General features: G+C 37.3%; 3 protein-coding genes across 3 annotated transcripts; 2 read left to right on the top strand and 1 right to left on the bottom strand.

Moving 5' to 3' along the window:
• Nucleotides 1-422: 422 nt before the first annotated feature.
• On the bottom strand, nt 423-6,075 carry LOC116250702 (calmodulin-binding receptor-like cytoplasmic kinase 3). The gene is made up of 8 exons (XM_050076894.1): nt 5,916-6,075; nt 5,467-5,825; nt 4,584-4,811; nt 2,547-2,797; nt 1,885-2,050; nt 1,724-1,813; nt 1,123-1,421; nt 423-768 (listed from the first exon to the last, which is right to left on the bottom strand). Exons 2-8 carry the CDS (start codon nt 5,732-5,734, stop codon nt 562-564), a joined length of 1,509 nt encoding a protein of 502 aa, XP_049932851.1. The 5' UTR covers nt 5,735-5,825; nt 5,916-6,075; the 3' UTR covers nt 423-561.
• Nucleotides 6,076-15,052: 8,977 nt separating this feature from the next.
• Nucleotides 15,053-21,532, top strand: LOC116250408 (probable glycosyltransferase At5g20260). Its single transcript, XM_031624033.2, has 4 exons — nt 15,053-15,339; nt 15,452-15,630; nt 18,125-18,473; nt 20,859-21,532. Exons 1-4 carry the CDS (start codon nt 15,124-15,126, stop codon nt 21,525-21,527), a joined length of 1,413 nt encoding a protein of 470 aa, XP_031479893.1. The 5' UTR covers nt 15,053-15,123; the 3' UTR covers nt 21,528-21,532.
• A 1,263-nt stretch (nt 21,533-22,795) lies between these two features.
• On the top strand, nt 22,796-27,189 carry LOC116251291 (probable glycosyltransferase At5g20260). Its single transcript, XM_031625460.1, has 4 exons — nt 22,796-23,120; nt 24,472-24,647; nt 25,111-25,462; nt 26,334-27,189. The coding sequence occupies exons 1-4, from the start codon at nt 22,893-22,895 to the stop codon at nt 27,000-27,002; spliced, it is 1,425 nt and encodes a 474-aa protein (XP_031481320.1). The 5' UTR covers nt 22,796-22,892; the 3' UTR covers nt 27,003-27,189.
• Nucleotides 27,190-27,753: the final 564 nt, after the last annotated feature.

Raw genomic sequence — 27,753 nt, 5'->3', positions numbered from 1 at the left:
AGGCACGATCAGGCCTCTGGCTGTCACGAGCCTGTTAGACTGCCGTGTCGGCCACCTTATAAGGTGAAAACGGTAAAAGTTCCAAAACCACAAAAAATCGAATGATAAATTTACCCTTAAAAAAAAAAAACAAGGCTGTAAATAAAAAGGCAACCTGCTCCCATCATTCCGAAGTCGATCTTTCGAACGTCTGATCGAATTCGCACTATCTGAATGCCAGGCTAGATTCTGTACCCAGTTTAGATAAATTTTCACATCCGGAAGCAGCAACTCCAAAACTGTGTACAAACTCCGAACTCCATTACTTTACCAATGCCCAAATCAAATTCAGATTCTGGTCAACAATAAGATGAATTCAACCGAGAGAGAGAGGGAAGGTGCCTCGTTCCAGGGTACAGCCAGGCTGAGGGAGAGCCTAGAAATAAATACTGAAAGTAGCAGGCAGATAAATTTACTTCACGATCGGGATCGGCATAGTACAACAAACTCTGTCTATCCTCAAGTACAAACAGAAAATACAATATGGGGAAAGAGAAAGAAAGAAACTAATTACATAGAATATCACATTGATCTCAGCATCTTGTGATATTCTTTTCTTATAGACCACAATTCTTCCTGTGCTTCTTTCATAGTGGGTCTGTCGGATCTAATAGGAGCGGCACAATTAAATGCCAAACGAAACAAACCATGTAATATCTCCGGTCCTGGGGACTCGAGCGACGGATCCAGAATGTCTAGCAACTTCTTTTCATTAAACAATTGAAAGGCCTGCAGCAGGCACCCCACTTGTTCAATTATGAAACAAAAAAATCAAGGGAAATTTTAAAAAGAGCATCTAAATACTTAAAAGTTTTGGTAATAGTCGCAAAAATAGATACAATATTTAAAGAAAAACAAGAAACATATAATTGATTTCAATACATCAAAGAACGGTCCATAAAACAACAGTTAAACTGTGGTAACTTAGGTAGGCAAAAAGTTGATTAAGTGTTTCAGAGTTGAAAAGTCTAGATGTGACTTACGTTCTTGCAAACTATTAGGCATGTCTTCTAATTTTTTCTTCAAAATTCAACAGCTAAGTTAGTTAAGTGGATATGGTTTATATTCAGGACCATGACTTACCCATCTCACAGTGATCCTCTCATTTGCAGGTCTATTGACTTCCACAGGCCGGCGTCCAGAGAAGATCTCAAGGAGCAAAATTCCATAAGAAAAGACATCACTCTTTGTTGTCAGCCTATAAGTTTTCACGTACTCAGGATCCAGGTAGCCAGCTGTTCCTTTTACCTTGGTGGATATGTGAGTTTCATCTTCATTTGTTGGACCTGCTCTTGCAAATCCAAAGTCTGCCACCTTAGCGCGCAAGTTCTCAGTCAGCAAAATGTTTGATGACTTGATGTCACAGTGGATGATGGGTTTACCTGTTTGGTGAACAAAAACAAGCAAAGCTTGAGCTGCAACTATGGTCTGATAGAAAACACATACACGGGTGCAGAGGATGTGTTCGCTACTTCAAATCACTTTGACCAATTCTATAGTATCAATAGATTACAAGCATCAATTAAAGCAAACGGAAAAAATCATAAAGATTCCCATCCCGGTCGCGGGAACTTGCTTTACTGAAACATCTATGCTTTCATCATGGAAATGGCATCCAATAGTAAAAGAAACGCTGCCCAAGTTTAATTGGATTGTGTCTCAGACTAATCCTGGATTCTCTTACCTGAGTACACATGAAGATAAGTGAGCGCATGAGCAATATCAATGGAAATTTCTAGTCTCTGAGCAAAATCCAAAGATTTTCCATTCAGACCTGCAGAGAATTGCAAATAAACCTGTGATTTCAGGCCATAAAGTTCTTCATAGAAAAACTATGAATCTTACCATCCAGATGCTCCCGGAGAGTACCATTTGGAACATACTCGGAAACAATAATGCTCTCGTTATCCTCGTCTACGAAGCCAATCAACTTCACAAGACTACGGTGCTCAACATTTGTTAGGGTCTCTATCTCAGTACTGAATTCTTTCTGTAGAGTCTCAAATGTTCCCTGCATAAACATCCAGAAGAATGAGCAACTAAGTAACATTCTGAAAGTAGGTCAGCATCAAACTACAGAAAGTGTAAAGATCTCTACAAGCAACAAGCATCCATGGTAGCATGAGAAAAGCAAATACACCTCAGGCAATCAGTCCAAAGTTAACTACATACTCAAAAATATCAAACTACAATTAACTTGGTACTGATGCCTGAAAAAAAAAAAAAGTTTTGAGTTCAAAGGAAAGAACGGAAGAAAGGAAAGAAAAGTCAACAGGTACTGGCTAGAAGGACAAACTTAAGCCCTTCTAGGTGAAGGACAGAAGGAGGACAAACATTCCAAACTTGGGAAACATCCCTTGACAGAATCCATATCAGGCCAGCTGGCCAATTGAAAGGAGCAAATAGAAAAATATTCCAACTTCTAAGAAGTCAGAACATTAATCTCATCTATTAATGCTCTCATGAGACATACCAGCAACTATTTTATAGATAATAATTTAACAAACCTGCTTTGCTCGTTTAACAGCTACAACCCGGCCATCTTCCAGCACACCTTTATATACAGTTGCAGAACCACCTTCACCAATCTTCATTGTTGGAGCAAAATTATTAGTAGCTCTGATAATCTGGCCGATGCTGAAACGTATTGATCCAACCCTGCTCAATTCTGGAGTGCGTGAGAATCGAAGTGGGCTTGGAGGTGCACGAAGTGGGCTTCCTGGTGTACGTTCAGCTCTATAATTTGAGTCAAAAGAAGCTGATTTCAAAGCAGACGACACAATCATCAGTTTCTACAAATATCAGCTTAAAAGGCACAGGCTGCAATAAGAATATCATGGTTTATTAAGTTGCCATAGCACCAGCAGATCTCGTGAAAATCCTCACGAATGTTTTTGAAGTAAGAAAAACAGAGTGGAAGCACTGAAGAAGGAACTATGACAGTAATGGTGGAAACTTGGTCTATAAAAAGTTGGCATGAAAAGGCACTTTGATGTGAGTCTCAATCATTTCTCTTTGTACAGCGAAGAAAATTAACTTCAGCTTGCTTCATATCTATTTTTCAGTAAAATTAGAACTTATAATCTCTTGTTTGTCAGTTATCCCAGCCCTGTCTGAATAGACAAGGTTTGATGCTCTGATCATCTAAGCTTGGGGTTCTACTGTAGTCTTCAACCTCTTAAATCTGCAAGAAGAAAAATACTAGTTCTGTAACCCTCAAGGTTCGAAAGGTTGTCAGACCATAGTACAAATAAGAACATCAAGCCAGTCAAGACGAGATTTAAGTTGATTGGACAGGTCAGGAAGGATATGTATTTCCTAGTAGACTAAGCACCACACAAAATGTTCATTGAACTAACAGAAAAAGGTCAGCCATCTGTCTAACCAAGCACCAATTTTTCAGACAAGCATACATTTATTGTGCAACATTTAGAAGCTTTAGCAAATGCATAGTATTATATACTTCAAACTTTCAAATTACAGCAATTACATGGTAAAATGAAATGCTTTTTCTATATGCCTAAGATTTACTGCACAAAAGAAAAAATTGACATGCACGGATTAAGGGTTAGAATCAATCAAGCAATGTTATAAAAGGCGTAGCGTATCGCGTATCGGTCAGGCCGACCTATACGCCGTATCGTAACGTATCGCAAACGTAGCGTAGCGTATCGTAAAATTAATTTTTTTAATTTTAAAAAATATTTAAAAATAAAAAAATAGAAAAAAATCATTAAAAATCTGAAAAAATGAACAAAAAATCAGAAATCAAGAAAAATGTATTCAAATATAAAAAAGATCATCATACATAAGGCACATTCATGTGTATCAACGACACATTCAAAAATAAGAAATCAAATCTTCAAGAATAACATATAAGCATCCATCACAATTTTAAACTTGAAAATTTTATAGAATCTTAGGACTTAGAGTCTTAGGACTTGGAGTTTTAGGACTTAGATTACATCACAATTTTATAAGTTCAAAACATATAGTTATCATCTTTCATGATTCAACAATAATATTTCCCAAATTGATGAATCCTTGGTCATTTTTTATGAAAATGTGCAAAATCTCTCATTCCTACTTCTATTCGAGTCTTTAAATACGAGAAGAGAGAGAGGGAGGAGTGTTTAAACTTTGAAAAAATAAAGAATTTTGTGTTTTCTCCCATATCGTATGATACGGGGGTGTATCGCCCGTATCGTACGATACGGCCCCCGTATCGCACGATACGGGCGATACACGTACGATACGCAAGCATATCGTGTATCGTATAGGTTTCTTCGACCTATACGATACGTATCGTACGATACGGATAACATTGCAATCAGGAATCTTCTTAGATCTCAATGCAGCATAACACATTCACATAACCTCAGATTTCACTTAAGGGTTAGAATCAATCAGGTATCTTCGTCGATCTCAATGCAACATTTTACAAACAGGTAAACACATTCACATAACCTCAGATTTCACTAGTAAATGGAAAATTCAAATAGCAGCTCATATCTGGCTAAAAAAAAAAGCGTAGGAATACTCACTTGAATGATCTTTGGGGAGAACAGTGTGTGCATCTTTCCTTTTAGCACGCAGGCAAGGACACAGAATACTGCAAGATAACAAGAATATTCCAGATACAGCAGCGGCCACTGTCTTCACGTCAGAGTGCTTTACCTCTGCAGTATCAACATTCTCAAGATTACTGCGATGAAATCCTTCATTCCTTGAAAACAGTAATTCCTTTCGTGCTACTATCCGAGCAACATTCCCTGAACGAGAAAATTTGACAAAACAAAAAAATTAGTTATGCACCAGAAGACACACACTCACCGTAGCTACAGTTTCCAGTCGCTAATAATATGCTTCAGAAAGACAGAAACTCAAAAATGAAAACTACAGCTAAAGAATGACAGTGGACATAGTAAAAGATCTTGTTCCTGCGCCCAATCTTTTCTCGAAGCCCCATCTTCTATGATCTCAAAATTGGTCACTGTAACCGCAACAAAAATAGCTACTAGCCACAAAATTCCGACAAAAAAACGAATCCCAGACCATGTTAGTGAAACAAATCCAACGGTTCACTCTATAAAGCTGTTCACCAAAAATTCTCATGAAAAATCGAATCCCAAACCAGGTCTGCGAAACAAATCCATGGCTTTACACTATAATTACACAAAACCAATTGTATTTGAACGTCAATCGGTCCTTGTCAATGATAAGATTACAATTCCCCATCTCTATTAAATAAATTTACATAAGATCTCATCCCATTCAGAATGTAATTGCAAATAAATATCGTCAAATTAGAAAGGGCCAGGAGAAAGGACACATCTCGCAGACTTCACACTCCCAAACAGAGCTCCAATTCATTAGAACGGCGATAAAATTCCGACTAAGAAGAAAAAGTGAGAAGTTTGAGCTCACCTCTAGGGTTTGAACCGCTGAAACCGCAGCAGTCTTGGCCAAGCCTCCACCATTCCTCCATCTCCGAACTGGAGAAACACCCATTTCTGAGCAAAAATTCCAGCTCCCTGCAGAACAAGATGCTGTCTTCACCATTCCTCCAACCTGGACCGCACGCCCGCGGCCTCCACCACGAAATCCGATGGCCATCATCGCAACCTCGGTACCCGTTCGCAAGGGAGCAGAACAGTTGTCCTAGAAGAAACAGGGCCAAGGCGTACGCCAACATCCTTATGAGCCCACAAGCACGAACCTTATCTCCGAGCCATCCAGACCAATTCAGAAGACCATGAACAGAAAACCCCCTAAAGATCAAAACCCTGGAAGACGAAAGGCGACGAACATCTTCACATGAAAAATCGCTCACAATCCATCAAAAATTGCCAAAAAGAAGGAGAAAAAACCAAAACCTATCAACTGCATAGTGTCTGAACCTCCGACTCGCATAATTTATGGAAGCCCAGTAGAGAAAACCGATGGAAAAAATCGCAAGTAAAAAGCAATACGAAGGGGAGGAGAAGCAGCGACGATGGGAGGAAGAAGGAGGCCACCTGCTAACCGGCGGCCTACCGGTTAGATGACCTCATTTTAAATGGACGAACACTGTGGAACTGTACGGGCGCGGGGGGGTTTCGCGCGCCGGGTGCCCAGAGGAAACCGGAACGACCGGTAACCAGGCTAGCTGTTGACACGCCTATCGGCAACTTAACGTGACTATACTTTTATATAATTTTTAAAAAAGTCCCCACTTCTTTTTCAGGCCAATCGCTTCCTTCGTTTCGTAAAGAGCTCATTCAACAAACCAAATAACTTTTGTTTTTTTAAACCGAGGTCATGAGTCATGACACTTTTTCATTTCACCATAATAAAATCAAACATATAAGAAGTTTTAACGCAACTAAAAAAAACCACATATCTAGCTTTTATTGCACGAACAATTGACCAATCTTAACAAGCTCCCCATGTTGGCCTGTATATTATATCAGTAATATTTTCCCTTTTTTTTTATTTAGTGATGACGAAACCTCGTAAAAAAAAAATTCTCGCTTTGCTTCTTCTGACGGAACCTGAAAACATTGTTTAAATAAATAAAAAATCTTGACAATGTAGATGGGACATGTAAAATAACCAAAAACTTGCTTGAAGGAAGAGTTTAGATCCATATATTTAACATCTTTAAGTGGAGCCAACTAGGGCTCTAAACAAACTTGCTTGACTAAACCCAGCTCGAGCCCGACTTGTCGACCAAACGAATCGAGCTCGAACTTAAAAATCGAAGCAATGAGTTTGAGTTGTCTCGACTTGACAGCATAAAAAACTGTATTGACCTTCCAAACAATTCTTGTCTCCTGTTTTTCATTCCACTGCTTCTTCTCTCTCTCTCCTCACTCTCTTTTAATCTTTGTCCACTTTTCTTTCCTTGCTCTAAGGGCCTCGCTCAGAGCGACGGAAGCCTCTTTCTATCTGAGCGAGGGTGGGTTTCACCTTTGCTCGAGAGAAACCCACCAAGAAAGTGAGGGTTTCACCCTTGGTTGCTTAGAGCGAGGATTCAGAGGGTTTCGCCCTCACTCAGTTGTCACCCTCAATCGAAACCCTTGCTCTGTGAGTGAGGGCAACCCTCGCTCTCGTTCACCTTTGCCCTGAGCGAAGGTTTCAGAAACCCTAAAACCTCTCTCTGAGCTAGGGTTCCGTTTCTGATCCTCAGTGAGAGTTTTAGATTGAGAGAGAGAGAAATGCTCAGAATGTTTTGTCACACCTTTTTAGAAGGATGGAATCCGTCGGGATCTGCCGTCTGAGAAGAAAAACGAAAAGGAAGGTGTTGTGTAGTGGTGCTGCAGTTGGTGACTGTGGGAAGCTGGATCGGCAGACGAAGGTGTTCTGTTGGCTGGTGGCGCTGTAGTTGATGCCTGTGGAAAAGCCGGAAGCTCGACTGCTTAGACGAACATGTTAAACGAGTCGACCACGAGTCGAGTCGAGCTCCAACACGAGTCGAACTCAAGCTGATATTGTGACGCGCGATTCAAACTCGAGGTGAGTAAAATGAGAGTCAAGTTGAGTCGAGCTCAAGCTGATATTGTGACGCGCGATTTAAACTCGAGCCGAGTAAAATGGGAGTCAAGTCGAGCCCGAGCTCGATCACATATGAGAAAGTATAAAGATTTTAACATTTTTGGGGACACGCAATCTTTATTGCAAAATTCAATTTCATAAATTCCATAACATTTGCTCATAAAAAAAAAAACCATGATTTTTTTTTTCCTGTGGGCGTGTTTGAGTAAAGAATATAACTGTCATAGAAACTGCAACTAGTTCATGAATAGTCTAATGATCGTTTCCGGGATTACATATCCCAGGGTATCTGTTGGTCTATTTGCAACTCTAGGGCTGTTACGATTAAACCGGCTGAATTTACGAACAAAAACGTTTTGGGGGAAAGTAAGTAAATTTATTAACGAAATATGAAATACTTAAATGCAATATCCTAAACCTTCTGCACTTTCCGCAGGCAGTATTTTGAACATGGTTTTGGCCCGCATCGCTTTTCCCAATTAAAAAGCGACACGCGAGATTGACCCATATTACATACTCCGTATCGGCTGCTGAAACACGATTTGAAGTATGAAGGGCTCGTTCCAGGCACTTTTTAGTCCCATTGTAAAAAACATGATGCTTATGGGTAAAAATTGTTTCCCTGCCAACTTTAGTAGGTAATTTTTCAAATCTAGCCCCATTATTCTCTGTTGTTTCAACTTTTACGAAATTTTGTGATCTAGGTACGGTTAAGCCTGGTTAACATGTTTTGATGTAAAATTACTAGAATGCCCTTATTGGCTAAGTAGAATGCCCATTTTTTATAAAGGCGAGTGTAGGTTAGAATATTTTGACTATTGCAGTTTGTCCTCATTGTGGTGTTCTTGAATACAATACTTTGCATGTCCTTTGATTGTAGTTCTTCTCAAGTTATATAGGTTGGTTATTTTTATTGAGCTAAATTGTTGGAGTTAATACAACTACTTTGGAGGTTTGGTTGAGGAATAATATTTCTAGGCATCGCTTTTTGGTTAACAATATGATTTTTTGGTTTATTTTCTTTTGCTTCGCTTATTAGTATATTTAGCAATGGCGAAATCGAGTTGTATTTGAAGAATTTTTTTTTTGACCTGATGATGGTTTATTTCACATAATTGTTTTTATTGAGGAGTTCAGAAATTATATGGCCTAACTTCGATTATCTCAACGAAAAGTTCAAACCTTCATTGCATGGATGTCACCTCCCTTGGATTTTGTTAAGTTGAATGTTGATGCGATTGCAAGAACAAATCCAAGAGATTTAGCAGCTAGTGGTTTAATTCGCAATGATAATGGAGAATGGTTATTTGGCTTCACTTGACGTGCGGGTTATGGTCATATAACTAAGGCTGAACTTATTGCTATTCTTCATGATTTGAAATTGGCATGAGAACGTTGCTTTTGTAAAGTTATTGTAGAATCAGATTCCTTGTTTCCTTGTTAACTGTGAACAAGGTTCTAAAAGACCTGCAGCCTCGTGATCATTTATTTCAGATAGTAAAACACTGTCAAGAATTGCTGAGACGTGATTGAGAGTGTGTCTTTTGTCATAAGTATAGAGAAGCTAATATGTCTGTGGATTTTCTTGCTTCATAGGCTTTTCAAGGATCTTTTGGAGTGACCATTCTTATCAATCCATTTGGTCATTTGCATCGATTGATTGAGGAGGATCGGATTGATGTAGCTCGATCTGGTACTATAATTAGTTGATGCGGTTCTAAACCGCTCTTATGTACCAAAAAAAAAAGTAATGTGAGCAAAAAATGTCAATGCAAAATAACAAAAATACTCCTCTAGTTAGAGAGGTTTCTCACCCCTTTCTACGTTATCGGCATAACATGGAAATCAACGCATAACATGAAAATCAACGTCCAACTTTATCGAATAGAGTAAGTTTGGGACTCTTTACCGCCTTGCTCAAGGCAAGTATTATATAAAATCAGTTGTTGGTAATAGTAACATCAAACATATTTTTAGAACAGAGTAACAAATGTTTCACTAATTTACTTGGTCAAATTTGTGGAATAGTAACAGTATGTTCCTTTGCCAAATGATCAAAGAAAAATGACTTTACAAAGGAAGTACTATGATTTGCTGCTTAGCTGGAATAAAATAGAAACATTGTAGTTTGTACAGATTTTAGTAATAATATGAAAAAGCAACATACTCTCCTGGCGCAACATTAAATTTGATATGGAAGTTAGGTCCTTGTCACGAAAAGGAAAGCTAAATGTCAAATCATTTAAATTTGTGGAGTACTTTCTGTCTAGGAAGAAGGTGATATGGTGTGTATGGATCAGAAAATTACTCGAATATATGTATTTTTGCTAAGCGCTTATGTCATCCTGACCAATCATACGATATCACAGATAAGACTGACCAACGGGTCAGACCTTCGTCACATGCCCAGCCTGTAATGGCCCCCAGGTTGAAGTTCCACTTATAGACCCACTAGAGCTTGGGCCTGCTCTAGTGGTGGAGTCACATTATAGCTGGTGCGGGCAATTGTATCAGCGCCCTGGCACCAGCTCAGAAAATTTATCTTATTTATATATAAAAATTTCATTAATTTTCAGTTTTTTACATATGAATGCTTTTTAGAGTTTCAAAGTTAAACTTAGAGTGCCCTTTAAGTATAAATTTTTAGCTCTGCCGTATGTCTGGCCTAGCCCAGCCCGGTTACTTAATGAGTGGAGTCGGGTCTTAGGCTCTTAATTAAGAGTAATTTATAAATTATTAAGATTGTTAGATCTATCATATTAGCTTTGGTTGTATATACATTTGATTTGTTGCGTCCTATTAATAAATTATAATAAGTAATTAAAAGCTATTGAACAGAAGTGAGGACTTTTCTTGTGGAGACAAGAGACTTCAATATCGTCCTTTTAAGCATTAAACCCAACCGCCATTTTCCACTCCTACTGGTAGATCCACATATTGGCTGATGTGGGTGGTTCCCAGATCAACCTTAAAATTTTTCTTTATTTACATATAAGTGCCTTCAAATATTTATTTATTTGCTTGTTAAGGAGTGAAATTTTTTAAAATAGTGCTTCTTTATAAAAAAGACTAGAAATTAATTCAACATATCCCAACCCTCCTCCTAGTATATTTCATTTTAGTCCGAAAAAGACTATACACTTTAACATTTTTTTTTAAGTCCTTATAGATTTCTCACAATCTTTAATGCGACAGTAAACTTTTATGGTGTTATACAAATAGAAAGTTGAGGGACTGATAAGCTTACAATGCGGGTGCACACAATACTGTCAAGATCAGGATTCAAGTCAATTTTATTCATTCGCCTGTGCAAGGACTCTACGATCAACATTTTGCTCTTGAGACACTTGTTCTTAAACCACATGACTTTTGCTTCGTGCTGTTTCCCATGAACCGCATGGGGGAACGATGGAAGATCGGCGTGACGATAAACTTTTCACTGGTTTGAAAGATTTCAAGTCCCAAGATGAATTGGAAAATTTTAAGTTATGTACCAAAAAAAAAAAAGAAAATTTTAAGTTATAGGAAAGCAAGTCTCCAAGATAGCACGTTCAGCAGTTGAGAAACTGAAGGGATACTAATGGCTCATCTTGAAAACGTAGATCCGGATCTTGTGGTGAGTTTTTAATTTTATACGTATCTACTAAAGCGTTTCAATTTCAAGAAGCCTTGTGTTTCGTGCGTCTGATTAAGATCTCTCTCGTGAGCGAATGTTAACTCAAGTTATTCGGAGTCACCCAACCTTTTAAGTAGGGTTGTTCATCTAATACAATGGAAGATTGAGAAAAAAACATAGAGAAAAAATGATAATTGATACTATTTAATATAGGATAAAAATATCCATCACCATTTTCTCTTTTGTTTTTATTAACAGTCCATCGTAATGAACCTGGTTAAATCTTATATCCATCATGATAGATGATTAAAAAAAAAAAGGTGACGGACATTTCATTATATAAGTATCAGTTCTCACATTTTTTTTCATGTCATAGTTCACACACTCTTTCTCAGTCTCTTATATATATATATATATATATATATATATATAATTAAATAAAAAAAGTAATAAAAAATGATTAAAAGATAAAGTAAATTGGTCGGTTGTAGGACTTTCTCCCATGCAAAAAAATCCTTAAAAAAACATATAAGGCCAAAACAAAGATTTTCTCTCCCATACATACTTATATATATATATATATATATAGTTTCAAAATTTTAATAAAAGTCAAAATGTCATTTTTGAAAAATTTTACATCAGATAAACAAATTTTCTCTTTAAAGTTGCGTACGACTTTCTCTTTCCATTATCTGCATAGAGTGTGGGTAACGAGGAATGGTTGGAAAACGATGGGAGCGGCGACCAGCCCACGCCAATCCCGATCACCAAATATTCTCTTCTTTATTAAGAGGGGGGGGGTCAATATTTTGGTCACTATTTTATGTATGTATCTTTCTAATATGAATCTGACTGCTCGAATTTTATACAGCAAATATTTTGTGGAATGAAATAGATATCTGATTCTATTAAAAATATTTCACCGTGATTGAGTCTGAAATTCAGGATTCTTCACGTTGACGTCCGCTTCATCCCAGAATTCTGGTCTCATAAGATCCCGAGACAGAAATTGTAGGCAGACTTGTTGGTTACGTTGGAAAAGCTGTCCACGTGCCGAGGAATTCGCTTTCTCTAACATGTTTGGCACCAACTTTTCCAGTTGGAAAACAAGTCAGATGTGTACATTATTAATATAGAAAAGCAGAAATTGTGGCATTTTTCTTCCTTTATTTAGGGGTAATATTGCACCAGATCGATGTAAATTCAGACTTGGGTCAATTCGTCATTTACTATAGTAGGGTACTGATCCAAACTACTTACTTTAAATGGATTTAACTTATTCCTTACTTAGTTTTCATTTTATTTTGCAAATCATTGGTCATTAACATGCATTATTTTCATTTATATTATTGATTATTTAAATGTTCTTCTCATATATTTATATATATATATATATAAATGGATCCAGTTTTGGATCGGGCATTCAGATCCTACTGCTTGTCACCCCTGACCGATGTCTTAGCCCACAAACCTCATTTATGAGTCGCTTGGTCTTTAAATCATGTTATTCTAAGGGTCAAGAATCAATGGTTTTATATTCTTGCAAAATTACTCTCTAAGTTTTAAGATCAAATATTTTCATCGCGAAAAACCTGAATAATTGTGATCATCATCCTCCAAATCTCAGAATCTAGGGATGCATGGAGATATTTGTAGTTTAGGATATATATATATATATATATATATATATATATATATATATATATATATATATATATATATATATATATATATATAGAGAGAGAGAGAGAGAGAGAGAGATTGAGAAAGTAAAACAATATATATATATATATATATATATATATAATTAAAAAAAAAACCTAAAACTAAGCTGCTGGAGAATTGAACCAGTTTGTCTTAAGACCACAAAGGTCTGGTCGGCCTTATTCTACTAGAATATGAATCCAACATCGGCTAGTTTGGCAATAAGAACTCTGCGTCTTTCGAACGCAGTCGTCCATGAATGTGTTCCGAAAAATTGATGCATTCACGGAACACTGCGTTCCAAAGACACAATTCCTGTCACTAAATATTTTGGTGCTTTTCAAACAAGAATGTTCAAAGATCACAATACTCTACAAGTACATTAACCTTCTACGAGTTTGAATTCCCGTAGTATTCAAGAAATTTCTAGTGCCCACATTTATTAACCATTTGCAGTGAACGGAATTGGAATCAAACCGGCCGCCCTCCCACGTTCCGATGGCTTCGATGGCACGGCGAGAGTCCCGCCATTTTTTCCGGTCAATGATCTGTTCTCCGAAACGTAAAGGAGAAGGAGACAGGCAGCCTTTCTCAGTCTTCAATGGACAGACGGTACGCTCACATATAATAAAATTCTATGCAGGATTCGAGATAGAAATTTAACCTCCTCATCTTTAGGCAATGAAGAAGAATTGGGCATATCGCACTGGGCCATTTGGGAGTTTGATCCAAAACAATGAACAATGGATACGATGATCTGATTTGAGAAACTATGATGGGATCGATCTCAAAGTTTTACCAAATACTCCGACCATCTTGAGCTCCCTCTAAACAATGCATCATTGCCGGAGGATTTCTCCATTCGATCCAAACTCAGATGGAGAAATCAACAAATCTTTTATTTTATGACAACCATATGAGAGACCTAAAAATTTTCATAAAAGCGATTTCTTATGATGAAGACATATAAATGTTGGTGTACATACTTTTTTGTTTTGCTTTTTTGACATATTTCAGTCTTTTACCGTTTACTTATTGATCTACAAATTACTATATGAAAGTTTTATACTATATATTTATATATTGTTTATAATCTTTCGTAGAGACTATATTCATTTTTGTTTTGTTTTAATTTTTTTATTTTTTTTTTTGTCTTTTGATTTTCGAAAACATTACAAACATCATAATAAATTTTTGCAGCAACAAATCCTGATTCTAATTAGATTCAGCCAGTTTAGCGAATCTTTTGGCTTTATTATTGGATTCAAGAACTGGTTTTAACAAGATCAGTGCCAACTTAAAACATACTGACTTATTTGCTTGCATCCTTGCACAAAAATCCTTTTAGTTTTTCACTATTGTTCTATGTTCAACGTAAAATTTCACTAATTTCTAATATTCCGTGACGTAGGTGAATTTTAACAAGTGTTCATGGGCTTAAACACCTTGAATGCATGAAACATGTAATCTTTTAAGGGGTGTTTGATTAGACTGCAAATCCTCATTTTTTGTGAAATGGGAATCAAGGAAGAATTTCGATTCTGAAATTATCGACGCATTTTTTAACCTAAATTTCTTTCTTGTGATTCTATCTTGACGGTGGAATTATGATTTTAAAATTCTTTCATCTCTCCTTAGAGCACATGCCATGATCGTTTTAATTCATCAATTTGAGATTTTTAATTCATATTTTTATTGAACACCTTGTTTCCAATTCTGGAATCAACTACAGAACATAAAAACAAATTAAAACTGATTTTTTCATTCCAATTTCAGTTGAAGTAAAATTTTAATTTTAAGATTTTAATTCTAAAATCAGAATTCAAAGACGTCATGGAAAATGAGCGTCTCATCATTGGGAAGATGAAAGTGCTGCAGATTTATGAATGAAATGCAAGAAATGCTTGGCTACGTTTGTCTCCACTTCCAAACGTACGAAAATGACGATTAAACTACAAGCTCAAATTTTCCTCCTCTGGTTAAATTCGTGAAAATCGATGCTCTGCTGCCACAAGTTACGCAAGTACGGAACCGCCATTGTCAAGCTGGGAAAATTTATTTAACTGTAATCTTAGACTGCACAACAGTGTATTTCTATATAACAGGGAAATTATATGGCGGTTTTCCAGGGAAAAAGCCTTGTGATTGAGAGTAAGAGAAGATCAGCGGCAACTAACCCTGTTCACTTGATCTACGAGATAAAAAAAATTCTGATCTTGATCAACCGAATGGGAAGGGTCTACTGCAGATCCTGCCTGTTCTTCCTTGCGTGCATCTTCCCGATCATCGTCTTCTCGTCCTATCTTCGGCGCACTTACTTCTTTCAGTTTCCTCCACTGACTCTGTTCCCCTCCAACCCCGAAACAGCACACGCCCTGAGCAAGACGCAGAGAGCCGACTCTCAGAGGTCTGGAGCCACCATTATTGATATCTTTACACCAAAGGTGAGATACCCACTTGCTAATTATAGTGTTTCTTCACGGGAACACAGTTATTCGTTAGGTCGACCAATATTTGCTTATCTTCCTCGTCGATCATCTTCGTCTGCGGGTGCAGAGGAAGAATGAGTTTCGTGTTACTGAGAAGAGCGGATTGGAGAAGGTAGAAGATGGCCTCTCTAGAGCTCGAGCGGCGATCAGAAGAGCGGTCCTGTCCAGAAGCTTCACTGTCTCCCAGAAGAATGGCTCTTTTGTTCCTAGAGGCTCCATTTACCGTAACTCCTACGCCTTCTATCAGTAAGAACTCTCTGCAACAAAAAATGTGCTCTCCCTCCCTGTTACCTTATTAAGTTGGCATTCATTTCATGCTCATACTTTTGCATTATTTTAAATGAATTCTTTGATGGATCCTTTTTTGAATTCACAGAGAACCCTGTCAAAGGAAAAAATCAAACTGATTAAATCAGAGGTTCCAAATCAGAAAGAGATTCCCCATTCCTCCTGCTTTTGAAATCTGAGCTGCATCGGCATAAACGATGATAGCGATGAACCTTTTTAACTTAGTTGTCATGCCCCGCTACTCAGGTATAACCTTCACGAAAAAATCAAATTAGCTTAATGTTTTCAAATGTCTCCGAAGAGACAATATTTAAGAGGTGAAGTTTGTCGTCTTAACTTCAAACTCAATTCATGCAAAATCCTTGTAAACTCAATTCATGTAATGTCAAAGTTGAAAAAGTTTATCCTATGGTCAAAATTGGCTCTTTCATCACCTCTCACATCAATTTTGTGATATGGTATCTGCATTCTTGAAGAGCAGAGTCAATCTACTGTGTATGAAAATAGCATATGTTTTGGTGTTATCTTCCTTTTGCATATTGCATAGATAATTTTGTTCAATAAAGGTAGGGAGCCGCATCCCCCAGTAAGCTGCTATTGCAAACTATCAGTGCAACTAAAGCGTTATGGTTCTTAATCTTCCAATCTTTCCAAGTAAGTCTATTCCCGTAAGTCTATTCCCTTTAGAAAACGTGGTTCTTCTCTATTGATATTGATGGGAAGATATTGATGGGAAAGAGGAAAAACCCAACAAGATGGTGGTTTTGGGGACCATAACCTAACCTTCTTTAATAAAATTTTAATAGTTATTTTTAATATTGTTTATCTATAAAATTAGAAGTGTAAAGTTAAGGTATCTACACATTATAACTTCATACCGTACCATACCATACCATATGATATAATTAAATTAATTCAATTATCCTAATACTTTAAATGGTGTATAATGGTTGACAAATGAGTTATAATATATGCCCATATTTAGGTTTCCACCACCGACTACCAAGGCTTCAGAAAATGATACTATTGATGACACCGTTGGCACTTGCCTCAGAATCTTCAACTCTGTCACCTCAAAAAATTTTCTTTTACTTGCTCGAGGTAGAAGAGGTGGTTGCATTAACCATGCCATTGTCAACATTTATGGGAAACTTTACATAGATTGGATCTTTTAGAGGTTTGCGTTTCATCCTGGCGTTTATAGTTAAATAATTCATATGCAATTGTTTCATTTATGCAAATCCTGTTATGGACTTAAAAGAGTTTGTGTACTAGGAGATGAGCGGTCCTTTTTTTGTCAGAAACCATTCCCCTTCCCCTCTTCTTTTGGAGTTCTTGGTAGGTTGATTATGCATCTTTACCTTTTGTAGCATAAGAAAGTAGTATTTATGAGAATCAAAGCAAGAACATGTCATCTATATGACACTTATGATCCGTCCGACCAGCTATGCTACTCTCTTTGAGTCAGGGCGATGAGTTGTCTCTTACTTATTACCCCGTTATAAAGGTTTGCAAACGCATCGGTTTTAGGATATGCACTTTTATTGTGTGCTCAATAGAATATATATATATATATATATAAAAGGAAGAATTCTGATCAAAAAAGTTATAAAGATCTAAGTTTTAAAATATAAGATGTCATGTTGCTTTTAAGAAGAAAAAAGAAAAGTGATACATATCATTATGTTCCATATTTGTAACGCACTTATCCAAGCAAGAAACCAGCTCGGTGACTTTCACGAGGATCTCCACAGATTCCAAGGATAGCTGATCTGCCAACTAGCAGGGTTTTGGCCACTGGCCTTCACCCTTGTCACAGCCAAGGCGAGTCCGGATCACCATGACCTGACCCCAGGTCAGTGAAATCGATTCCCCGGCCGCGGCAATGTGTTAGAATTAGGGAAATGTCTTTGATATCTTGTATGGAATTTGGGCTGATATCAAGATGTATCTCACATAAATTAAGTCCATATTGCATGTCACCCATCAAGGGCCGTGTGCAATCTCCTGAAGCCACTTAACATGAGAAATATGAGTGGGGGGCTAATGTATTCAAGATGAAAAACAAATTTTTCTTTTACACTGAGAGGTGCATATAAGTAAGAAATTTTTTTACTCCACCACTGGATGTACTAAATTGAATGTTTTCAGGGTCTGGGCCAAGATGCAATTGGTAATTGATTTTGAGACCAAGTACACAAACTTCTTGCTGGTAGGTGTGGACAGGGGCGGAGGAAAGGGGGCCCACAGGGGCCTTGGTTCCCCTTCATATTTTAAAATTTTAAAAAATTTATACGTAAATCTAAAAAAAAAACTAGTTTAATATATATATAAATTTTGAAAATTTTTATTTTAGCACTTGTTAAAATTTTGAAACTATAATTTGACGACAAAAAAATTCTTGACTCCAACCCTAAGTGTGGATCATATGATTGACAAATTGGTGCTGCAGGAGCTACATGGAGATGGAGAAGAGGCTGAAGATATTTGTTTACGAGGAAGGAGAGCTACCCCTTGTGCATGACGGCCCTTGCAATGAGATATATTCCATAGAGGGCCAGGTTATTAACGAGCTGGACCAATACAGACCTTTTGTTACAGAAAATCCCCGAGAGGCTGTCGTCCATTTCCTTCCCATAAGCATCACCAAGATTGTGCATTTCCTCTATAGGCCAGGGTTTTATGACCGTGCTCCTCTCCAAAGGACCGTGGCGGATTACATCCAGGTGATATCAGCCAATCACCCCTTCTGGAATAGAAGCAAAGGCGCTGATCACTTCATAATCTCTTGCCATGACTGGGTAAGTCTTCTGTTTTCCTGTCTTTCTTTTTTTTTTTTTTTTTTTTTTTTTCATAGATAGAACCACAAGATTAAGTTGAAGAAAGTCAAGAGTTCAATCCTTGATGCATCTCAAATAGCATTGTCTAAATAGAGAATTTGTCGATTCACTTTTTCCTTAAAAGGGTGTTTGATTACTCTAGATTTGAAATCTACGGATCCGATATCTCAAATAGCATTGTCTAAATAGAGAATTTGTCGATTCACTTTTTCCTTAAAAAGGGTGTTTGATTACTGTAGATTTGAAAAGTACGGATTCGATATCTCAAATAGCATTGTCTAAATAGAGAATTTGTCAATTCACTTTTTCCTTAAAAGGGTGTTTGATTACTCTAGATTTGAAATCTACGGATCCGATATCTCAAATAGCATTGTCTAAATAGAGAATTTGTCGATTCACTTTTTCCTTAAAAAGAGTGTTTGATTACTCTAGATTTAAAATCTACAGATCCGATATCTCAAATAGCATTGTCTAAATAGAGAATTTGTCGATTCACTTTTTCCTTAAAAAGGGTGTTTGATTACTCTAGATTTAAAATCTACGGATCCGATATCTCAAATAGCATTATCTAAATAGAGAATTTGTCGATTCACTTTTTCCTTAAAAAGGGTGTTTGATTACTCTAGATTTGAAATCTACGGATTCAATATCTCAAATAGCATTGTCTAAATAGAGAATTTGTCGATTCACTTTTTCTTTAAAGGGCGTTTGATTACTTTAGAATTGAAATCAACGGATCCAATGTGGATATGAATTGGCATGCTTTTGCTAATGTAACAAATGATTCATCCTAGGTCAGATCTAAAGCTCTATACTTGAGTCATTATTTCACTTATTTACATTAGTAAAAGGTCTGGTCTAAAATTGGTGGGTGGGCAGAGGGCCCGATGTTAAATCCACGGTTCTCAAATTTTGAAGATCTCAAATCCAAAGCCATCGCATGCCCTCTTAAAAAAGATCACCACTAAGAAAAACTCAATGGTGTTTTCCGAGTCATTGAGGAAAGGAATATTCTCATCTAATGTGGCCTTCTCACCAGGCACATACAGTTTTTCATATGCTTAGATAGAACTCCAGGGATACATGTAAATTTTAAAAAATTTCACTTGTTCTATATAAAAATTTTGAAAATTTAGCATCAGTCTCATGTATATGATTAACCAAGCCCCGAGAGGGAGACTATTAGTCTCAAAGTTTTATGATGTCACAAACAAGAGACACTTGTAGGTTCACGTGGGCAGTTGCCCACACAAGCCTGCAGATTTTCAATAGCGAGTGGACCTTGGTCCAGCCGTATGAGCTACCATCAGTGGCCGCAGGTTTGCTTGTTGTATGCCTTTTTGAGTAAAAAAAAAATGCTGAATCTGCCACTGCGGGGTGCGGTTTCCTCGAAATCTACACAAACAAGAAAAAGAAGTTGAGTTGCATGGATTTCGAGTAATTGATTCCAAAAATAGATTTTGAATGGATTATTTATGTAGTCCATCAGTTATTTGAAAGAAAATGCAATGCCATTATAGAGTTCTGGCTTGGAGCTCTTTTGAACTCTTATTTTCCAATTGGAGGAGACAGCAACTACCCTGTCCCCCTTATGTAGAATGACCAACGGCTAGTGGGAAAAGATTTCTTCCAAGTATAAGGATCACTACTACTTCCTGTTTTGGAAGAAACTCAAATGGCATGACTTCTAGAATTTGGTAGACTTGAATCACTTACCAACAACAATTAGGGTTCCTTTCAATTTCCATCCAAACAAGTCTATTGTAGAGTCTTATGAATTCAATGTTGTCGATGTTGGTTCAGTTTGCTCTCTGATACAAAGTATGTCATCCTGTTTGGACTATTTTCTCTTTTTTTAAACATGTTACATATGTGATACCTACTGTGAATTTGAAGAAATAATTTTACATATGATATGCTGTGAAGCATGAACCAAGTTCATAATATAACTCATAACCAATCTGCATAATTTGCATATTTCTTCGGTTTTTGTGTGTATGTGTATATATACAGATAGATAGATAGATATATACACAAAAAGACAGCCACATGCTTAAATTATAATAACAATCAAATGGTACTCGTAAATAGATTTGTATGAGTTGCTTAGATTGGCTTAAAAACACTTAATTGGAGATCCAGATTTCGAAAATGCGTATGTGCAACTTTTGTCATGAAACCAAACAACTGTCCAACAAACGCACGGTTTTCTATCGAAAGATTGCAGCATTTCCTGGTTGGCAGTTCGATATTTCCACCAAAAAATCATTAGTTTTCCCAATTGTCGAAGAAAATTCGTCGGTGGCATGTTTCAGATCTCATTTGGTTGGATGCCTTATTCTTCAGGGGCCAGATGGTACAAGGACCAACTCTGATCTCTTCAACAACTCCATCAGAGTCCTCTGCAATGCAAATGTCTCTGAAGGTTTCAACCCCAAGAAAGATGTCAGTATTCCAGAGATCTTCCTCAAAAATAAGAAACTCCCCGAACCAATAAATCCGGCGCCGCCGCCTTCCTCCCGGCCGATCCTCGCATTCTTTGCCGGAGGAAGCCACGGCAGTATCAGGAAGATCCTTCTTGATCAATGGAAGGGTACGGACTCCCAAGTTCAAGTCTTTGAGTACCTATCACGAGACCAAAATTACACCGAGTTCTTGCTCAAGTCCAAGTACTGCCTCTGCCCAAGTGGCTATGAAGTTGCCAGCCCCAGAATTCCGGAGGCAATCTATTCCGGCTGCGTTCCGGTCACCATCTCCGATCACTATGTGCTTCCATTCAGTGATGTGCTTAATTGGTCGAGGTTCTCTGTTCAGATTCCGGTGTCAAGAATACCAGAAATCAAGGAAATTCTCCTGGGGATTCCTGAAAGCAGCTACCGGAAGCTGCACAAGAATGTTATGAAGGTTCAGAGACACTTCACACTGAATCGGCCCGCAAAGAGCTTCGATGTTATGCACATGACGCTTCATTCCATTTGGCTTAGAAGGCTCAATTTGAGACTCCACCAAATGTAGATGTCTCTCAATTTGTAGAGATTATCTGAAAATTTGAAAAATAAAATTACTGAAAATTGTGATAAATGAAAAGTGTAACAATATTCTTATAAGGAAAATAAATGAGCAAGAGTTCTTGGAGATGTATAACTTATGTGATCATTAATGTGATATTTCTGTGATATTTCTCTGTTTGGTAATTGTCATGTAATGGAGAAAAGCTTCTCCCATGGCACACAATTTGTTGCTTTCAAGATTTCTCCGTCTTTTTTGTCCCCGTTATTTAATCTAGCCATCACTGCTGCAGAAAATCTTTTCACAATTTCATCTACCATTGTAGCTTTATATATGTATAAATATTGATCTATATATGAGATGTAGTCGGGAGAAGATTATTTTCTCCATTTGCTTTACCTGAAAAGTAGAAACAATGGTGTAAAAGAATTTGATTTTTTAACTGTGATCATGTTAGACTTCTTAGAGTTGTTAATTAATATTAGATGACTAAAATATCACATTTAGTTTGCTTTTTTCTTGATTTTCTCTCAGTTTTCCATCTTGAAAAGATCAAATTTCAAGATACTTCATCTCTCTGAGTCTCTCTCTCTCTCTCTCTCTCTCTCTCTCCCATATATATATATATATATATATATATATATATATATATATATATATATATATATATATATATGATTTGGTGCGGATTAATTAGTTTGAGAGTCACAAAAAACACAGTTTTTTTTAAAAAAAACGCGTATTTAACGTCAAAAACAGTTTTGCCGTATAATACCCGTACTATTTTCGTTTTTTTAAAAAAAACGTCAAAAAACAAAAAACGCGTATAATACCCGTTTTTTGCCGTTATTTTCCGTTATTTTGCCGTTTTTTGCCGTTTTTTTATTAATTATTATTTTTTATAATTTTTAAGATGTATTAAATGTTTAATTTTTTAAAAAAATTGATGAACTTTTCCCATTTTATTCCCGATATATAAAACTTTTGTCGTATTATACCCGTTTTTTTTCTCGCCGTTTAATACCCGTCCCCGTTTTTTGTGACAATGGTTTGAGTGATATAAGTATTGACTTTAGGGAAGAAGGCAAGCCATGTGTATGATTGGCCTCTTAAGGAACCAAAGCCGGGAGCCTTCATCACGCACATCGGGCCATAAAAGGAAAGGAGATAACTCCAAATTAATGCCTCTAAACTCCTTCCCTATTTATCAATCATAAATTTGGAATTGAATACCAACCTCATCTCCTCTCCTTCTACTGCCTTCCTTCGTCAGCGGGCAAAAGAAAAAAGTTTGTGCGTAATCTAAGAAAAACTCGGGAAGACGAAGAGGTTTGGAAGCTGGTGCTGTTGAAAGCAGAGAGAAGAACAGCCATGAGGGAGTTCGTCCTTCTGCTGTTGATCGTCCTCAGCATCCTGGCCGTCCTCTTTTCCAGTTCTGATCACAATGGTGCCCCCTTCGTTAATCTTCCCCTTCCTCCATCTCCTTCAAGGCCTTCTGCAACAGACTCGCCGGAAAACAGCATGACCCCAGTCAGTTCTCCAGATGTAAATTCCCCAACGCTGAGCCCAGCCATTTCTCCAGGCATAAATTCCCCAAAGGTGAGAACAAACTGTATATGGTGTACATGGTCTGTGCGTGGGCGTGGGTGTGTGTGTGCATAAAAAGAGAGTGAGAAAGGGGGACAACCAACAAACTCTTCCTGATTCTCAATGCAGTAAGGAGAGTAGAACGAACGAGAGTAGAATCCACAAGAATTGAACAAGAAATGTGTGCACCTCCTACTCATAGCTGCACTCTTACGGCAACAGAATGAATAAATCATGTATTGCACTTTTATCTTGCTTCATATGTCTTTCGACTTTTAGGCACCATGAATGATTGGGGTGGCCTTACTCACCACACTAAATAGAGAAATTAAGGGTTTATCATAGCTAGCTGGTCAGCTTAAGTGTCACACAGACGACAATGTCCTAAGTTTCATTCTAGTTTGTCAGATGACAATGTCTTAAGTTTCATTCTAGTTTGTCAGATGGACTATATTTTTTTAACATATATTCTTTTAACATATATTATGCTTGAGTTAAAAGGTGCACTATAAGACCATCCGTGACTATTGGGACAAGAGAAATGAGTAGCTTTGACTCTTGCATACCACCACCGCATACTTACATACCACCACATACTGAACTACATAGACAAATGCAAGATAGACAGAAAATTTTGTGGGACTTACAAAAGGATCCTGATTTTATAAGGTTTAAAAAATTAGATATCAGTCATAAAATTTTATTTAGACATCGCATTTGTTTAATCATTTAAAATTTGCATCCATGCATGTGGTCAATAGCTTAAAACACTAAGAAAACGCTTAAGATTTCACAATGCTAGAGAGTAAGTGGTAAGAGGAGAATTGAAGGGAAAAGAAATTGAAGCCAAGTTTTTCTTATATCGTCCCTCTAAGCAGATATGCACTCCCTTTTTTCCCTTTTTACAGAGAAAGTTGTCTGCACGGTATTCAGCAAAAGAGAGGACTTTTTGATAATTTGTTAAAAAAATATCTTTCATAAATTTTTTTGCTCTTTTTCATTTTCATTTTTACAATAAAGTAATAAAATTTTTTACTGTGAGCCATTAACCATATTGACACACTAAAATTCTTACACCAATACAAACGCATCCCTATGTCTCATAAAGTTACTAGTTGGCAAAGGGACTCGTGTGTGGTGTCATCCAGGGGTTGATCTCATCTTGATGCACCCTCGTGTACCGTGCCGCACTCCCAAATATGTGATTCTTAGAAATTTCCTTATCATCATGTCTTGCAACAAAGAAAATTAATTTCAATATTTGGGAATATGGGATGAAAAAATCTCTCATATCTTGTAACAAAGGCCATTAATGCCAATATTTAGGAATATGGAATGAAATAATCTCTTTCTCTCTATGCAGGGTGAACTGGTGGTTAATGGCGAGAAGGCCGGGAGGTTAGAGAAAGTAGAGATGGGACTGTGGATGTCAAGAGCGTCCATCAAGAGGGCCATCGTATCTGGAAACTACACATCTCAAAGGCCGCAGTCCTTCGTCCCCAGAGGCTCCGTCTACCACAACCCTCACGCCTTCCTCCAGTAATCCAGCAGCTCTTTAACTATATCATCATTCATCCACACCACACCTGTTAGTTCTAGTTTACTTGGTTTCCGTTTCTGTTTTTCTTTTCTGTATGCAATGCCAATGCTTTGGGTCCAATACGAATTAGGTTTCTTAACAAATTCAGCAATCTAACCTTACAGATATGATCATAAGAGTGATTTGATGAGAAACATATATTCAGTTGTTCATTTCATTATAATCGAACAATGAACGGCTCTCATAACTTCAAAATTTTGATAGTAGAAAAGAACTTTTTTAAAAAATAACATGAAATAAAACATGGTTTGTATAAAATTAGTGTTTATAGATACATTAGTGGTGCACATTTTGTTTATAACATTCTTTATTTCAAATTTAAGAAGTCTAGTTTTTGTCCCTTGCCCAAATGATCTAGCATTTACCAAATGAACAAAATGTTCTATGTAATTATGCTTATAGGAGTTACATAGAGATGGAGAAGAGACTGAAGGTATTCGTTTATGAGGAAGGTGAGCCGCCCCTGGTCCACGACGGCCCATGCACCTACATTTACTCCATAGAGGGGCAGTTCATTCACGAGTTGGAGCAGGGCAGCACACCCTTTGTGACGAACAACCCTGAAGATGCCGTGCTCTATTTCCTTCCTCTCAGCATCTCCAAGGCTGTTCATTCTCTCTATGGTCCAGGCATTCGTGAATGGGCGCCGCTCCACAGGGTGGTCAGTGACTATGTGCAGGTCATCTCAACCAAACACCCATACTGGAACAGAACAAACGGTGCAGATCATTTCATGCTTTCCTGTCACGATTGGGTAATTCATCTCTCTCTCGCTCTTTCTCTAACACCACCCTGCCCATTTTTTAAGATCCTATACAAGTGAAAAATGCTTAAATTGTTTGCATAAAAAATCATCAAAAATGGATATATATATATCATAGTCACAAATAATGTCTTAAAGTTTTAAACGGCGTAATACAAATAAATTGAAAAAAAACGAAAAAAATAAGGTAATTTTTTAAAAAACTAAAAATAAGAGAAAATAAAATAAGTGATAAACTAATAGCACAAACATCAAGATAAGTAGATTTGCAATAGATAAAAAATAGAAAATAAAAAAACTGTTTGACATTAAAAAAACTGAAAAAATAAAAAAACTGAAAAAATGCATTAAAAACATGTTTTTTTTTTGTTTTTAACGTTTTTTTCAAAAAACGTGTTCTTAAAAGTTTTAAACAGCTAGTTAATTTATCATGTTTAAAAAAAAAAAAAAACATGTCTTCTGTGACTATGATATATATATAAAGAGAGAGAGAAAGGGGATTTTATGACATCAAAATTAACCCCTTATGTACTTCAAAAATAGTCATAAAAACACATCTGCCAAAAAGATTTTGAAGATTTCTTTTCTATATGTAGATTTGGATAACCAGACTCGGAATGGAGACAGAAATTTCTTATTGGGGGGCAGTAGCATCCAAATTTTAGATTTTTAAGTGGCAGAAATATATAAATAAAAACTATAACCAGAAATATCAATGGAAATAAACATTTTTTGTGGGTCTGTGTGGGCGAGGGGCCGAGGCCGCACCTGCCAAAAATCGGCATGCAATTCACAACTCAATTCCAGTATTAAAATATTGGTTGATCAGTTGCATTAATAATCTTGTTTTATCTCCTTTCAGGCACCATTTGCTACAACTATAAACTCTGATCTCTTCAACAGGTCTATCAGAGTCCTCTGCAATGCCAATGTCTCAGAAGGCTTCAACCCAAGAAAAGATGTCACTCTCCCAGAATTCAACATTATGGGCTACAGTCTCCCAAATCCTGTACATACTCCAACCCCACTTTCTTCCAAAACAATCCTTGCATTCTTTGCTGGGGGAAACCATGGTGCTATAAGAGACATTCTGCTTCAGCACTGGAAGGGCAAGGACTCACAGGTTCAGGTATATGAGTACCTGCCCAAAGGCAAAAACTACACTCAGTTGCTACTGAGCTCCAGGTACTGCCTCTGCCCAAGTGGGTACGAAGTCGCTAGCCCGCGGATCATCGAAGCCATGTACACCGGCTGCGTCCCGGTCACGATCAACGACTACTATGTGCTTCCGTTCAGTGATGTTCTCGACTGGAGTCAGTTCTCTGTTCGAATCCCCGTGTCCCGGATCCCGGACATCAAGAACATCTTGAGTGCCGTTCCGGAGAGCACATACTTGAAGTTGCAGGCAAATGTGTTCAGGGTTCAGCAGCATTTTGTGATCAATCGTCCTGCTAAACGCTTTGATGTTATCAACATGTTGCTTCACTCCGTTTGGCTTAGAAGGCTTAACATGAGACTTCAAGATTCATAGCAAGCCTTGTTTGTGCTGTGTCTATACTAATTGGGACTCTGTTCCAAATTGGTAGGGAAGAAACGAAACTCTTCCAAATTGTGATTCATAGGCTCAGCATGTAATTTGGATCTCTTTGTCTCTCTCTCTCTCTTATTCGGCTTCGGCGCCGTCCTTCGTCTACTGTTGGGTGATTCTGCTGTTCCGTCTGTCCACTCTCTCTCTACCTCTCTTATTACATTTTATTGTGATACTAACTTGTATATTTTTTTCTTATATTTCGTTTATAAGGTTTGCTTATGCACTGAGGGGATTTCTTGTCCCTAAATTTTGTTATATATTTCCATTTTATCGGCTCTTTCTCTCTCTCTCTTTAAGCTACTGTGAATATTTTATCCCTTTATTAACTATATCCAGGACTTCTTTTGAACATGGTTTATCCAAACTCCATATTTGGACCTGATTCGAGAAGAAGACCCATATCTTTGATCCTATGGGATCTAAATGCACCACCAATATTGTATAGATACGGGTCCATGGGGGTTTGATTTGCAGGCAAGTAAGGCCGGGCAATTGGCAGCTTTTTACATACCGACCGTTAGGAAGTGTCCCCATCTCAGATTTGGATCTGATTCTCTTGTGAATGGAACAAATCTGTTTGATGGAATGGTGAATCTTACCAGTACCCAGATCCAAATCCGCTAGGCTGTTTGGCAGTTAAATGGATCTAAACTTCTTTCAAAGTTTAATCCAATCAACCCGGATCAGTAGC

This window comes from Nymphaea colorata, chromosome 3 (assembly GCF_008831285.2).
Source record: "Nymphaea colorata isolate Beijing-Zhang1983 chromosome 3, ASM883128v2, whole genome shotgun sequence".
In the NCBI taxonomy this organism is placed as follows: Eukaryota; Viridiplantae; Streptophyta; class Magnoliopsida; order Nymphaeales; family Nymphaeaceae; genus Nymphaea; species Nymphaea colorata.
This window is presented reverse-complemented; position numbering and strand designations above follow the sequence as displayed.